Below are 16944 nucleotides of genomic sequence, written 5' to 3' on the forward strand. Positions count from 1 at the left end.
ATGTGAACCAGGAGATAAACTATAATGATAGTGGCACGTATTATTCCTAATAGCCTCAAACTAGGAACAAACTGTATGTATCCTAACTGTAGAAAGGGTATAAAATTATGTGACAGCCACAAAATGGAATGCTATACAATGATAAATGAGTACAGCTACTTGCAACTATATGGCTGAATCTTGAAAACACAACACTGAGTGAAAAAACCTGACTAAAAAAGTAGGCAGCATAAATTCTAACATAAGGAAATAAATTGCCATAAGAGAGGGTATAGTGATTTCCTTGGCATGGGGGAGGGACTCCTGACCAGGAATGGGAGCCTGAAGGACTTCTGAGGTGTTGGTAATGTTCTTGACCTGTGTGGTGGTTACATGGCTGTTTGCTTTATACATTAATGTTATTGTTAAGTACCTATGCACCTTTCTCTATACTTTATTTTTCATAATTAAAAGAAGGTAGGAGAGAGGAAGATAGAGAGGGAGGGTCTGGAAGGCTAAAATTTCTAAGTTGTTGAACCTAGGCTTTGTCAAAATTGAAAAGGAACCATGGGTTCTAAAATGTTCGTATACATCTTAGAGTAGGAATAGCTCAGAAGATGATGTCAGATAGATTTTCCATCATTGGAGAAGAGGATAAAACTGCCAAATACAGAAGGAGGAAGCAACTCCATGAGGATGGGGCTAGCTAGATCCCTGAGAAGAGGTGTAGTATTCTGGAGTAGAGGAATGGGAAGGCAGATGGAAAGAAACAATTGTTGAGCATGTTAGTGCCCATGAATCCCGCTTTTTCTCACCTCCAAGCCTGCATATATGCTGTACCTAGCCAGCTCTTCCCATCACTCTTCCCCTCCAAGGAACTCTAGCCCTTGCCCCCGCCTTTCTAAGAGCTGCTCATCCCCACTCGGCAGGGTTACATGGCATGGTACCTATCTGCTCTCTATTCCACAGACCAATCTTTCACCTTCTGTAGACAAGTGACCCCTATGTTACAGGCTGTCTGGCCGAGGTCTGGACAAGGAAGAACTAAGAATACCCTGGAGGGTCTCCCCAGAGAGGAGACAAAGATAGAACACTGGATGGGGCTTTCCTCCCCAGAGTTCCTTCCCTCAGTAGTCTTGGAGAGGGGTGAGCAAGGAAAGAAGTGAGTTTGAGTTGGGGCTCAGCACAAGTTCCTATCCCTACTTTTAACCCAGGCCCTCCCTACCCCAGAGAAGTTGAGTAGGGTAGGTATTAATAGTCTCATTTTATCAATTAGGAAGTATAAACCCTGAGAAATAAATACCTTACTTAAGGGTAACAAAGGCAGAGTTGGATTACAAATATTGGTCTCTGGAGTCCAGGGTCTGCCTATAGACAGGAGGTGAGCACTCCAGAATTACTTGAACAGTCATCTTCTGCACTGCCTGCCCCCTCCCAGCCCCTACCCCCGCCAGATACTGTAGACACAGACGCTATCCTCAAGTATGGAAATGTACAGTTTCTAAGACCTTGTTTCAGGGGAACATGGGAAAGGCTCAAAAGACAGGAATTAAAGTGTTTTGGGATAATGTCCATTGTTGGTCAGAGTGCTCAAGAGGCAAGACATGGGGTAACCAATCCTGCGTAGGAAGCTGTTCGCGCAGTCTGGAGTCCTAATGTCCAGGAGCGTAGCTATCCTTCTGCCTTCTACCTGTTCCTCTCTGGCCCCACCAGAGCTCCTGAAAGTCACAGACATGCAATTCAAAAAGTCTGCAGGGAGTGCTTGCTAGGAATGCTCAGTAGCTACTAAGCAACGCAGTCCTGGCTACACTGGAGTGGGGGCCTGTAGAAGAGGTCAGAGGGGAGAGGATCAAGAGTTATCCTGGGTTCAGGCCCAGGACTGTTTGGGGACACACATAGAAGTTCATTTCCCTTTCTTGCTCTTAAAGACATCCACATTCACTGATTTGGCATGTATTTATCAAGGCCCTCCTTTTGGCTGAGGAGACCCCTCTGGAAAGAATGGTATCCATTTCTTCCTGGCAGTGTTCACCATTCTCCAAACCACTGACCTGCGGCCTGGTTCATGAAGTGGTGGGTGGCTACTAGACAAAGATCTCTGAATAAACCTGTCCTTCCACAGTCCTATTCCTGGAAGTCTCAGTGAGTCTATACCAGCCCTGGAAATGAGGAATCCAGAGGCCAACTCCCATCCTCAGCTGAGTGATTTCCAAGGAACTGGACTGCTCCGGCATCTGCCCTGTGAACAAGAGCTCCAAAGCAGCACAGTCTGGCCTTGGTTCAGGTGCCAAGTAACTACCCAGACCTCAGGGCACCTGCCACATGCATGGCTTCTTACCTCAGGCTCCCACCAAAGTCCAAAGGGCCTCCTACACCATCCTGATGAGGCTGGGAAACAAGGGGAGAAGTCAGGGAAGAGGCCATAATAGGCCTTAGCCTATTCCTGAGGTTGGTTTGTCTACCGACTTGGCCATTTCTTCGAGTTCCAGTGCAAAGTTCCAAAGGCCCACTCTACCCATAAAGAAGAGGCTCACCCATCCCAAGAACAGCCGAAACCAGCTCACTCATTTATTTGACTGAGAACATTAAGAAGGACAACAAAATTAAACATTCTTTAATAAAATTCCTATAGAAAACTCAGTCATAGGGCAAATACTCAGTTCTCTTTCCCATATCACTGAGGATTGAGAGCTCCCAATATTCTTTGGAGAATAAGCAGTAGTTTTGCTGGATGTTGCCAGAACTCAGAGAGATCATCCATTTACACATTCAAACCAGTAGTTCCTATTGCACATATTAATATTACTTGCCCCTAGCACCCTAAATATATGGTACCTCAACAAATAACTTAAAAGATTTCCATGTGGCCTGAAACCATTTCAATTTGAACTAATATTCTTGAAAAAAATCACATTATTACAAGTTTTAATAAATACAGTTAAGAAGAGCTGGCATTTTTCTAAAATACTGAATTTCTGATCTGGAGTTTATTCCATAAATAGGTTCCTTTTCATTTGCTTGCTTTCTTGGATACATTTGCTCAAGTATTATTCTCTATGAAGTGAACTCTTTCATAGATACCATATAAAAACTGTATTAATATGTGCCTCATTATAGAAGCAGCTGGAAGAACTGGATCACACAGTTACCTAACTGAAAAGTAACTTAGGAAAAAGCTCTGCTTTTTGTAAAACTTTAAATCACAGGCTGAAGAATACCAAAGAAACATTTATATAGAACTCCCACTAGAAATTTTATAAATATATATGTAGCATATTTATATATATTATATTTGCCTCACCAGTAGATTTTCAGCAAGTCTGGCTGGAATGATGCTATCATGGAAATAAATATTAACAAAAGAATTAATGAGTATCCACAGGTTTACAAGATTTCTTCTGGAAAATAATCAAAAATTCAAATTATATTATAATTTGCAGTTTACACAATTTTAAAAGGGAAGAAAGATGCCTTTCTTTTTAGCCTCATTTGGAAAGTAAGAACAGCCACCAACCCCCAGGTGTGGAAAAGTTGTTGGCTGAGTGACAATACTTGGTCACAACATTGAAAAGAAGTATTTACATCATTCTGGGAAAGTACCAAATATTAGAAAGAAACAAACAAAAACAGAAACAATCTCTAGTAGCATTCCTTGGCGTGCAAAGTCAGCAGGAAATGATTATCCATTGACAGTTTTCATGATAAGTCTTGGAAGCATTCAAAAAGCAGAGGGAATCATCGGGGATTGTTCAGATTAGGTTCTGTGGGATGCCTTGTTCTTAATTTAACTCTGAGTTTCAGGATTTCATTCCCTTTATTACATCTCTGACAGGGTCATGTTCAATTTAGTGCAAGTGCAAAATGAAAACGAAATGAAACCAACAAATACATTAGGAGCGAAGGCTGATCGTTAAGATCTGTAGTCTTTCCGAACTGTGTGGGCCATCCAGTTCACTTTAGTAGTCCAGCTTTCCCTGAGCGCCTCATCAAATTTTTGCTTAAACTGTTTGAGTGCTTCTTCTTCACTCTTCCCTAATGCAAGAGAGTCCTAAAATGGAAGGGGAAAAATATGATTTTATATAACTTCAGTAGAGATGTGCAAATAATAAAGTCTGCAGGAGGCTGGATTAGTTGTGCCTCCCCAGCCACCATCAGGCAGCACGCTTCATGTTCTTATTTAAATATCATCTGCAGGAGGCAGAACCCCAAGATAGGGAGATAATATGACTCCTTCCAAAAGGTTTTTGAAGATGAAAATAATTTATAATTACTGCAGGACACACAGCTGCTTGCCACTACCACCCAAATCCAGTAAGATGACTCAAGACCTACTAAGACCCTGACAAGAAAAAGGCAGGCTGTTGAAAATCAAGGTGCCAACCCGCGCCTGATCTGCGGTCTTTCAGTAATGTGAGTAAGAAGGCTATAGCCCAATACCAGTCTATTTTATGCCCCTTCTACTGATGGGAAAATCTTCTGGGTTACAAGCTACTCTTCAAAATTCCTCCTTTATGTGAACTTCCCAGATTCTTTCCCTCCTGACTAAGAACCATCTTAGAGGAAATGACTTTGTTCTACTCCCTTCAGCCACTTGAATAAAACAGGCAGCTAAAACTGAGCTCAATGCCCACAAAGTCCAAGACAGAAGGAAAAGTGGTTTTATACCTTAAGATACTGTATATCCTTGACTGATGTGAGCTCAGGAAGCCCTGCAGTCAACATCAGCGCAAAGAGAGTGATGAAAAGATTCCCATGCCGTCGTAAAATCAGATATGCATCCTCACAACACTGGCGGAACCTTTGGGTGATGCAGCAAACCACATGAGCACAGTGTTAGAGGGGAGACAGCACATTTCATACAGGAAACTAAGAAAACATAGCTAGATTTTCTATTAGAATAAGAAAATTCCTACTGAACTAAAGGTTCATTTCTGATTTTTACTTCTGTGAAAACTGTCCCAGGACTAAAATCTACATAATACAATCAATCTCTCTAACATCACAAATATATTTTTCAAAAACACAACTAAATAGAAATTCTATGATGAAAAGCCATTACATTTTTATTAATAATCTAGACATTTTAATTCTATGAGATGCAAGAACTGATTATTAAATCAGTTATAATTATAATCCACAAGGATTTCTGAACATACTTCTGGTTTCTGTATTTGTGGTCTGATTCCAGAAACTAATTTTTTTAATGTACCTCCAATCAGTGTCAGTGCTTTTACTCCTTCCTGTCATCCTGCCTTCCCTCTCTCTTCTCTTCAAGATGGTCTTTCAAGAGGATCATCCAATGTTGTTTTTTTGAGATGGAGCCTCACTCTGTCTCCCAGGCTGGAGTGCAGTGGTGTGATCTTGGCTCACTGCAACTTCTGCCTCCCAGGTTCAAGCAATTCTCCTGCCTCAGTCTCCTGAGTAGCTGAGATTACAGGCATGCGCCACCACACCTGGCTACTTTTTGTATTTTTAGTAGAGATGGGGTTTCACCATGTTGGTCAGGCTGGTCTTGAACTCCCAACCTCCAGTGATCTGCATGCCTTGGCTTCCCAAAGTGCTGGGATTACAGGCGTGACCTACCATGCCAGGCTGAGGACCATCTTATTTTGCCAAAGAGAAAACCAGACCCACTGAGGTATATTCTGAGGAAACCCAAACAGAACTATAAAGGATAGTGACAATCATTTGTTAAGTACGTGTGGGTTACATGATATGTCTCTAATCATCACAGTAGCCCTTAATTTTATATTTTTGTCCCCATTTTAAGATGAAACAAAGGCAAAAAGACAAGTATTATGCTTGGGAACATGTAGGTAGTCAGTAATAGATCAGAGATTTAAAAATTTGCCCTGAATCCTGGTTCCCTTACTGTACTCCATACACAATGACAGCAGATGTCTTTTCAGCATTTTCCTATCAACTGTCTTAACAGTTTCAGAGAATGTTCTGAAACAGGTAAAAGGTAGTATATTATTGGAAAAAAATACAATAACTATTTTAAATTTCTAGCATTCTGTTTCTCCTATCTGAGAATTTCTGAACCAGCACAATAATCTGACAGGCAAATTCCCCCAAAAGCTTCCTATAATCAGACTGAATATCTCCCAGATCCACATATACTACAGCTAAGAAATGCTAGACCAGGTGTTCAGATGAGAAAATGTTAGAAGTGTTCAGCCTTGGCACAAGGGCAGTACTCACCGGCCAAACTTTTCTGTATTTCCTGTTTTTCCTTGTTGAATGACATGGATGAAATCATAGGTAAGAATAAAAGGCACTCGCTCCCTTTTAATGCCAAACTTAGATTTGAAATTTCCAAGAATATGTCCAAAGTCAATGTGGAAGAGCTGCAAAACAAATGGGATTTAATTTTCTTCATTTTTCTGGTGGGTTCCAAATATAAAGGCAAAACCTCCACAGTCCTAGACCCCCAGGAACTATACCCATCCTCATCTGAGCCCTTCTTCCTCTGTTTATAGTCCACTGAGCCAGGTGAGAGCAGAGCATATCTAACACTCTTAAGACTTTTACAATCAATAATAAATAACCCTGATATTAAACTGTAGATATCTAGTGGAAAAGGAGACTCTTTAGAAAGAAAAATACATCCAAAGAATTAAAATTCTGATTTTTAATAAGTAAAATAGTTCTATAAAACATAACAAGAAAAGAGCACAGGTTGGGTGTGGTGGTTCACGTCTGTAATCCCAGCACTTTGGGAAGCTGAGGCAGGAGGATCATTTGAGCCCAGGAGTTCAAGGCCAGCCTGGGCAACATAGGAAGACTCCATCTCTACAAATGAAGGAAAAAATTAACCCGGCATAATGGCACACACCTGTGGTCCCAGCTACTCAGGAGGGTGAGGTGGGGCAATTGCTTGAGCCTGGGAGGTCGAGGCTGCAGTGGGCCATGATCATGCCACTACACTCTAGCCTGGCTGACAGAGTAATGACCCTGTCTCAAAAAAAAAAAAAGTACATCCTTGCCCTACTAGCTCCCCGCATCGAGTGCTACTCTTTAGAGGTAACTTCTTACTCTTCTCACTAGGTGTTTTTCCTGGTGTCTACCTCCATTTTTCTAAATAATATGTTTATGCTCATTTTTGCTCCCTAATTGTATATTACTATTCTTACTGTGGAAGATAAAGATTTAGTACTTTTATGCTAACATAATGCTACACACTGTGGCACATTATGTCATAATTTCTGGTTACATCAATTTCAGTGTTTTTATTTTTCACATGTTGTTCACCTTTTTTCCTTGAGAAAACTGTATGCATGTATTCATTCATTCATTTAGCTTAGTGTCCTATGACCTTAGCATTAATTCTTCCCAAACTCTCCTTAAAAATCTACAAATCAAACAACAACAACAAATCTACAAATCATTTTCAAAACTGTTTTCCAGACAGTCAGGTAATCTACTGGTTTCTAGCTGGGATGGTGTTCTCTGGTGCTGCTGCAGAGCCATCATCCTGGGCCTTCCCTTTCCTCTTCTCCCATTTGGAGCCTGTTTTCTGTGTCCCCCATTACATTCTCTTTTGGTTGAGACCGGGGCTTCTCAACACTGGCACTACTGACATTTTAGGCCATATAATTGATATGGGGTTCTGTCCTCTATGGGTGTTTAGCAGCATCCCTGGCCTCTACCCACTAGACTACCCCACCCCCCAGTTATGACAACTAAAACTGTTTTCACATATTAACAAATGCCCCTGAGGGAAAAATCACCCAACTTGAGAATTATTGGTTTAGGCTCGTTTTGGTAGATGCCCTTATTCTGGCAGTCTCTGAGAAAAGATGCAGAGGAGTGACAAGTTTTGTGACCCTGCAAGTTGGAAAAATGTCTTCATTCTACCCTTTATACTTGATTGGGCGTGGTAGCGTGTGCCTGTGGTCCCGGCTGCCTGGGGAGGCTGAGGCAGGAGAATCGCTTGAACCCAGGAGGCGGAGGTTGCAGTGAGCCGAGATCGCGCCACTGCATTCCAGCCTGGGCCAGAGCAAGACTCCATCTCAAAAAAAACAAAAAACAAAAAACAAAAAAAAACCCACTTTGGTTATCCAATTTTAGGTTAGAAATCATTTTCCCTCAAAATTATGAAGGCTAACGTGCACTGTCTTATAATTGCCAATGTAGCTACTGAGGAGCCAAGTCATTTTGACTTCTAAACTCTGTTATGTGGCCTGCTGTGTCTCTGGGAAAGTTTTAAAACTTTCTCTTTATGTCTGATGCACTGAAATTTCATAGTGCAGGTCCTTAGTAAGGGTGTTTTTCTTCTGTTATCAGATAATTGTTGTGCTATTTTGACTAGATATTCATGAACATTGGCTCTGGGAAATGGCTTAGTATTATTTGCTTAGTAAGTACCCTCCCTTGTTTCCTCTTCTCTTTTACTTCTTCTTTTTTTTTTATTTTTTTGAGACGGAGTCTTGCTTTGTCACCCAGGCTGGAGTGAGTGGCGTGATCTAGGAGGCTCACTGCAAGTTCCACCTCCCGGGTTCACGACATTCTCCTTCTTTCTGGAATTCCCATTAGGCTGAGAGTATACCTCCCTAGACTGAGTCTCTATTGTTTCTGGATCTTTTCTCTATTTATCATATTTTTTTGGAGACATTAAGGCATGGCGGATTAAAAAAAAGAATATGAGCCAAACTGCCAGGGTTAAAATCCTGACACGTCTATTCTCTGTTGCTTTAATATCCTCACTTGTAAAATGGGGCTAATACCACCACTCTATAAGGCTGTCATCAGGCCTGAAGGCATTAGATTATATATAAAGCACTTACAACTATGCCTGCTACAAAATATTTACACTATTACTATTTTAACTTTTTGTTTGTTCCTATTTCTAAGTTTCAAGACCTCTATGTTCTGACTATAAAAGACAGAATCCTATTATTACTTTAAAGATACAACGTATTTTTTTGCTTTGATTTTTAAAATCACCCTCTGTTTACTGCAGTTACCCTGTTTTCCCAGAGTTCTTTTCTTTTCTTCCCTATTTTGCTTGTTTGGTTTCTATCTTTCATGGTAGAGGCTTCCCTTAAATGTCTGTTAATCCAGTAGAGAGTAGAATGGTGGCTGCAGGGGCCGGGGAGATATTGGTCAAATAATACAAAATTTCACTTAGATAGGAGGAATAAGTTCAGCAGATCTGTCTTACAATATGGCAACTATAGTTAACAACAATATATTGCATTCCTGAAAACTGCTGAAAGACTAGGTTTTAAATGTTATCATCACAAAAAAGATAAGTATGTGAGGTAATACACAGGTCAGCTCAATTTATCAAGTCCACAATGAAGAGATATTTCAAAACAATATGTTGTACATGATAAACAAACATTATTGTCATTTTTTAAAAGTATATTAATCCTTAACCATTCATATTTAACAATGAATCACTAAAAAGCTGAATGAAAATTCTATGTACGTGGTAGGCTTGCTTGTTGATTGGTGGACTTCCCTGTAGAGAAACTAGGGAGAAATCTCAACTGTCGGATCTGTAGGACTTTTCAATGGAACCAATCAGATTTCTAGAATAGAATCATCTAGTCTCTCACTGAGGGTCAACTATACATCTGGCTGCCAGTGTTCTTAGAATAAAGCAAGTGGAAGTGGCTGCAGATTGTACCATTTACTATGCTGCCTTTCGCTCATCTCCATTTTTAATATGGGACCCTTTCCTGTAGCCTCTGTGGAAATAAGTGTGCTTGAGTCAGAACCAGTTTGTTCAGAGAATAAATCTATCTCCTTCTTGGTATAGGGAAGGGGACTTGAGTGCCTAACTGTTCCATATATAAACTGCCAACTAGTTCTGTTTCAGCCTCTTTCTATATCCCTCCTTGAACAGGGATACATGGTGCCTCTGATTCCAGAGCTTTTATGAGACTTGCATACCCCTTCACAAGTACTGACTTTCTATTAAGTCACTGCCGCTTCTCTATCTCACTTTCTATCACCCTCAAGTCTGGTAATATGTTGCACCCACTGTGGCCTATTTTCCTATCATCTTTGACTTCTTGAGTTTACATATTTCTTAATTCCTTATTATTGTTTTAGAGGTGTATCTGAAGAAAATGGAGATAAATCTAAGTATTCAATGTGATTGGCCAGAAGTCCCAGGGAATCCTTTTAAGTATGGACACAAGATTCCTCAATCCTACATAGTGCATTCATGTATTATAGTGCCTTACAAATTCATTCCACATCAACTCTCAAAGCCCAAGCCAGAACTAATCCAGATTTCCCAGGAGATACAAAACTCTGGGTCCCTCATGGAACCAAAGTTCACACAGTGACCCAGAGAGACTTTCATTCTAGTATGCCGCGAGTGTGGGAATTCCTAGGGTGGCTAAACTGAAAAATTATCTAAGATATCTCATCTGTCTTTGCTTAATACAAAAAATGTTTGCAAACATGTCGCTCTGAAAAATGAAATTTTCATTTGAAAACTTAAGCACTTTATAAATAACACGGCCTAGATTCCCTAGGTACCCCAGAATGCTATTACTCACATGACTGTTCTCCCTTCTCCCATATATGATTAGGTATGATGTTCTAAAAGAGAAAATAACTCAAGTGGGGTTCATCCCAACTTTTTTTTTAAAGTATTGGTTATCTTTAAATTTAATACATCCAGTACCTTATCTGCTTCTTCTGTTAGGTACAAATGTATCCCAAATACAATTTCTTATATTGAAAGAAAAGGCCACTTTAACTACAAAAATTTTTTCAATAATTTTTTTTTTAGATGGAGTTTCACTCTTGTCGCCCAGAATGTAGTGCAGTGGGGCGATCTTGGCTCACTGCAACCTCCGCCTCCTGGGTTCAAGTGATTCTCCCGCCTCGGCCTCCCAAGTAGCTGGGATTACAGTCGCCTGCCACCATGCCTGGCGAATGTTTGTATTTTTAGTAGAGACGGGATTTCACCATGTTGGCCAAGCTGGTCTCAAACTCCTGACCTCAGGTGATCTGGCCTGCTTGGCCTCCCAAAGTACTGGGATTACAGGCGTGAGCCACCACGCCCAGCCTTCAATAATTTTTTAAACAAATAAATGCTTACCATCTAACTTCAAGCAAGCAAACAAATTAATACACGTAATAGACTGTATATGAAACGAGAGGCGGTGAGAAATGGAAGTAAAGACAAAGACATGACACTGAGAATCACTAAAGAATCTGGCTGAGTTACACAGGAGATTATGCTATACGTAAGTAATGGCATTACTAAGGCCCTTGGCAAATCCTGAGGAGCAGCTCACCTGGCCAGTTTTTTTGACCATGATGTTGTCACTATGTCTGTCACCAATCCCAAGGACATAAGAAGCTACACAGTAGCCAGCACAGGACAGTGTAAATTCCTCAATGGCTCGGTCCAGGTCATCCCTGAACAAGAGAAAAGAATAGAAGCAAAAACGGTTTTCAGCCTCCAAGCATGTAGAGTGAGACCCAAACCATACCTCTGTTTCCTTTTTAATTGTGAGGAGAACACAGAGCTGCCAAAACCATATGAGGGAACATGTGGATCAGCCAAGGGGAGTGTGGGTGGTCATCACAGGGGCTGGGCTGAGAGAGCTGCCTTCAAAGACATTAAATAACTGGGCCTCAGACATTCAAATGTCCTGGGAGCTGTGTTTCGGTGGGGCTGTGAGTGGGCTCGTGTAGAGTAGTTAGAAAAGACTATGGCTTTGCTAGATCATGCTGGGGGTTGGGAACATTTTTGTTAGTTTTGACCAAAGACTGACTACAATTTCATGTTTAAGACTTAAGCACTGCAGTTTCAACCATTTAAGTCACTGACTTCAATTGGAAGTAAGTAATAGAGATTCCCTGGAGACAAGGCCTTAAGATCAAAATTTAGAAACTGATTTTCATATTAAAAAAGTCCTCGATAAAATGTGTCTAACTCTGAAGTCTTTAGCCAAAAACACTTGCAGACCATTTCCCCCTCACTGTGAAATTTTTTTATTTCCTATACATTAGTGCTTTTCTAACACCATAGCCATAATTCCAAGCATTGCATTTTTTAGTTTAGAGAAATCACAATCTACAAACTCATTAAAAACTCACTTAGGTTCATATATTCACATAATTAGAGAAGCTGATGCACTTGAACAAAGGCTTTAATATGTTATCTTTAAATACTTAAATTCATAGATTGTAACTTTACAGCAGAGCTCCAAAATTTGATCTAGATAAAGTAGAATTCAACATTCACCAACTACAAGACTTTAGGAAGGGTTATGTGTCATTTTGTTCTAACATGAAATTGAAGAAATAGACAAAAAACACTAATATTTCCTCTAACACACTGATGACTTCTATTGGGAGCATATAGTATTTGTTTGGTTGTTTGTACAGAAAAATTATAATCAAACAGAATAAACTAACCCAGAATTGTATTCTTTAAGCCAGTTCAGAAGGGCATCTTTGTTGAAGGCTGCTGCAGCAGCCACATTGCTACTGTTCAGCTGAATGTCAGCAATTGTTTCAGAGGTGCTCACAACTTCAATGAGGCCAGAGCGATCTCCTGTTGCTAAACAGCCATAAGGCAACATCCTGGAAGGAAAAAAATGGGCATAAAGAGTCATATTTTCCTTAAAATGAAACATTAATTTGGTAAGATTTTCCCTTTAATTTTTAAAAAAAGTTTTATTATTATTGATATACTTGCCATTACTATGTTATTGTCATATGGAAAAACACAAGTTCTACCAAAGAAATCTCTTGGCCAACAGGAGTAATTTACAAGGATTCCAATGTGCCAATTACATATAAAATTTTTTATCTAGTTATTCTGGTGAAACATTCTATTTGCTTGTGTAGGTGGACAGAAGTACATGGATCAAAGTCTTTCACTCTTACTCTAAATTTCAGGGAAATAAACTACTCTTTATGGAATACCCAGTAAGTGCCATGTGCCAGACTAAACAGTTTACATATTATGTTGGTTAAGGGAAACTCCATCCTTCTGGTTGTTCAAACCTACAATCTTTTTTTTGTTTTTGTTTTGAGACAGGGTCTCGCTCTGTCACTCAGCTGGAGTGTGGTGGCATGATCTCAGTTCATTACAGCTTCAACTCAATGGCCTCCAGCCATCCTCTCACCTCAGCCTCCTGAGTAGCTGGGACTACAGGCATGCGCCACCATGCTGGGCTAATTTTTAGAAACTTTTGTTGAGACAGGGTTTGGCCATGTTGCCCAGGCTGCTCTTGAACTCCTGGACTCAAGTGATCCTCTCACCCCAGCCTCCCAAAGTGCTGGGATTATAGGCATGAGCTACCACACCTGCCCAAGTATGGATCTTCACTGTTGTATCCTCAGTGCCTGGGAATAGGCCTAGCACACAGTAGGTGCTCAATGAATATATTAAAATGAATAAACAAATTGAATAATACAATCCCTATAAGGTAAGTTACCAATTTTACAAATGAGTAATGTAAGCAATTTCCCAAAAGTCACACATTTAACTAAGTGGAAGATCTAAGACTTAAAGTTGGGCCTTAGATGGGTTTTAGATTAAAAAGATGTAAAAATGTCTTTACAAAGACAGTCACTGATTATGTAACAGGCTGCTTCTTGTGAGTGAAAATAGATAGGGAGGCTGATTTAGATGAAGAACTGCTACATGTTTTACAGTTCACAGTGACTGAGCAAAGAGTTAAACCAGAGCAGCAAAAGCAATACGACATCAGTGGGTCTTCATGCTGACTTCTCATTTCTTGAGTTGAGATTTTACCTCCCCAACTGGACTGCAAACTCCTTGGAGACAGCAACTTTAACTGAAAAGAGGTGACTGGATATTTACAAAGGACTAGTCGTCTGTCAGAAAGATGAGAATTGATATTCTAACTAGACCAATACATTCTGAAAAATAGATTATCAATTAAATTTTTTGCTCAACTAATAGGTGGCAGTTTGCTTTGATTTGCACTTATTTGACGCCTAGTAAAGATAATTATTCTCAGATCTCTTTTGGCCATTTTTTTTTCTTTTTTTTAAGAGTCAGTGTGTCTCTCTGTTGCCCAGGCTGAGTGCAGTGACACGATCATAGCTCACCATAGCATCAGACCCAAGGGCTCAAGGCAATCCTCCCCTCTTTGGCTCCAGAGTAGCTGGGACTACAGGTGAGTGCCACTATGCCTGGCTGGGTTTTTTTGGTTTTTGTAGAGATGGGGTCTTGCTTTGTCGCCAAGGCTTGTAACTCCTGGCTTCAAGTGATCCTACTGCCTCGGCCTCCTAAAGTGTTGGGATTACAGCCATGAGCCATTCCGCCTGGATCTTTTAAGCATTCTAAGATTTCTTTTGTGACTTAGCTATTTACATTCTTTGTCTATTTATTAGGGCTTTAGACATTTTCTTCAGTAACTTATTTGAGCTCTTTGTATATTAATATTACCTTTTTCTCATTTTGGTTGCAAATATTTTCTCTAATTTCTATTATAATAAGAACACTAAAATGGAATGAGATATCTTGAAAGGTTCAAACAAAGATCAGGTAGCTACAAAAAATACAATGGATGGAATTCATGTACTCAATAAATACTTAGGTACAGCTAACCAAGCATTGTGTTAGATTCTGGAGATACAGAAATAAGCAACAAACAAACAAGAAAACCAAAGAGCAGCAGTTCCTACACTCACTGAGCTTATAAACTGCAAATGTACAATGTGCATGTGTGACCTCTGTATAAGGAAGAAGTGCCAGGAGAATATGGTAGGAGTCAAAAAAGACTTCCTGGCCGGGTACGCTGGCTCACGCCTGTAATCCCAGCACTTTGGGAGGCTGAGGCAGGCAGATCATGAGATCAAGAGATTGAGATCATGCTGGCCAACATGGTGAAACCCTGTCTCTACTGAAAATACAAAAATTAGCTGGATGTGGTGGTGTGCGCCTGTAGTCCCAGCTACTTGGGAGGCTGAGGCAGGAGAATCACTTGAACCCGGGAGGTGGAGGTTGTAGTGAGCCACTGCACTCCAGCCTGGTGACAGGGCAAGACTCTGTCTTGAAAGAAAAAAAAAAGACTTCCATGTGGAGGAATGACAGCAGGGCTGGAGGAGAGCACAAGGGGGAGCACAACAGAAAGATGAGGAAGACAAAATAAGTGTTGAAAGGACCATGCAGGTCCCTGTTGGCCATGTAAGGCCTTCTGTCATACTCCTAAAAGCACTGAGAAAGCCTCTGAAGGACTTTATGAGCGACAAAGAGAGGCTGTGTGTGTGTTGTGGGGAGGAGGGAGTATATGAGTGTGTTAGCATGTATCACAATCAGATAGTTTCTAAAATTAAAGTTTCTAAAACTCCTTCTAAAAAAAATTAAAATATTTTATGCTTTTTTAAAAGCACTTTTCAGCCAGGAACAGTGGCTCATGCCTGTTATCTCAGCACTTTGGGAGGCCGAGGCAGGTGGATCACCTGAGGTCAGGGGTTCGAGACCAGCCTGGCCAACATGCTAAAACCCTGTCTCTACTAAAAATACAAAAAATTAGCCAGGTATGGTGGCAGGTGCCTGTAATCCCAGCTACTCGGGAGGCTGAGGCAGGAAAATTGCTTGAACCCAGGAGGCAGAGGTTGCAGCAAACCAAGACTGCATCATTGTACTCCAGCCTGGGCAACAAGAGCAAAACTCCATCTCAGAAAAAAATAATAATAAAAACACTTTTCTAGTTCTAGCAAAACGAGGTTGGGAGCAGAACTGTCAAAATACAAAATAAGAGAATGAAGCATTCTTCTAATGCAGCATTAATGTTTTTAATGACACCCCTTACTCTTATCATGACATAACACATGTAAAGCAAACACTGCCAGGTTAAAGAGCACTTTCTCACTTTCCTGCATCTCCTCTCACTCCAGTTGCAGCCAAAGTAGGCAGAAGTCCAATAACTTCCTTTTCAAAAGCAGGCAATGATAAAAGCTTTCAGTGCCTTGAGGGTAGAATGTTCACAATGAGAAGGAAAAACATCCTTCTCAGAGACACAGTTTGACAGAAGTCAAGCTGGGGACAAACTCTTGGGCCCTGATCATCTCACCTAGGTCCCCTTTGCACTCAACTTCTACACTTCTTATAAAGGCCAAGACTACAATTTCAGTAATGTTTACCCTCCTTTCTCAGACTTTCTGACTCAAGTAGCAATTTGTTACCTTTCACACTAAATCAAGCATTTAAAAATGAAATAAATTCTACAACACGGGGATGGCAGCACCATATCCTTACTCTAAACAGGTATATAGCAAGTTATCTGGTTTTAAAAATTTGTTTTTTACAACTTGTATATATTCATGGGGTAGAAGTGCAATTTTGCTACAGTGATATATTGCACTGTGGTGAAGTCAGGGCCTTCACTGTAGCAACACACATTGTACCCACCAAGCAACCTACCATCAACCACCCATGCCAACCCTTTAAGTCCCCATTGCCCATCAACTCATACCCCGCTTCTATGTGTATATATTATTTAGCTCCTACTTATGAGTGAGAATATGTGGTATTTTTCTTTCTTATCTCTGATTTTGACTCCGACACAATGACCAAAGTCTGAGTAGTACCTTAGCCCATGGCTTCCAAAGGAGAAAAGTTTAAATTTTTTACCTAATGCTTGCATTATTTCCACCTTCTTCCTCCAACCCTCTGAGACTGCTGACACCACTGTCATTAAATAACTTTTATATAGGTCTCTTAAAAGGGAAGTAGACCAGGCGTGGTGGCTCATGCCTGTAATCCGAACACTTTGGGAGGCCAAGGTGGGCAGATTGCTTGAGTCAAGGAGTTCAAGACCAGCCTGGACAACATGGTGAAACTTCGTCTCCACAAAAAGTACAAAAATTAGCCAGGCATAGTGGCAGGTGCCTATGGCAGCTACTCAGGAGGCTGAGGTGGAAGATCACCTGAGCCCAAGGGGTTGAGGCTGCTGTGAACCATGATTGTGCCACTGCACTCCAGCTGGGGTGATGCAGTGAGAC

At 40.6% G+C, this 16944-nt stretch overlaps 1 protein-coding gene across 4 annotated transcripts in view; it reads right to left on the reverse strand.

Moving 5' to 3' along the window:
• Nucleotides 1–2518: 2518 nt before the first annotated feature.
• The window catches only part of PIK3CB (phosphatidylinositol-4,5-bisphosphate 3-kinase catalytic subunit beta), a 186546-nt gene continuing 172120 nt past the window's right edge, over nucleotides 2519–16944 (reverse strand). For all 4 annotated transcript variants that reach the window (XM_005545910.5, XM_005545909.5, XM_065539991.2 and 1 more), the window contains 5 exons: nucleotides 12376–12543; nucleotides 11247–11370; nucleotides 6184–6329; nucleotides 4645–4777; nucleotides 2519–4027 (listed from right to left, as the gene is read on the reverse strand). In XM_005545910.5, coding sequence (XP_005545967.1) covers nucleotides 3890–4027; nucleotides 4645–4777; nucleotides 6184–6329; nucleotides 11247–11370; nucleotides 12376–12543 — 709 coding nt within the window. In that variant the 3' untranslated portion in view covers nucleotides 2519–3889. The remainder of the gene's footprint in view (nucleotides 4028–4644; nucleotides 4778–6183; nucleotides 6330–11246; nucleotides 11371–12375; nucleotides 12544–16944) is intronic.

This window comes from Macaca fascicularis, chromosome 2 (assembly GCF_037993035.2).
Source record: "Macaca fascicularis isolate 582-1 chromosome 2, T2T-MFA8v1.1".
Classification (NCBI taxonomy): Eukaryota; Metazoa; Chordata; class Mammalia; order Primates; family Cercopithecidae; genus Macaca; species Macaca fascicularis.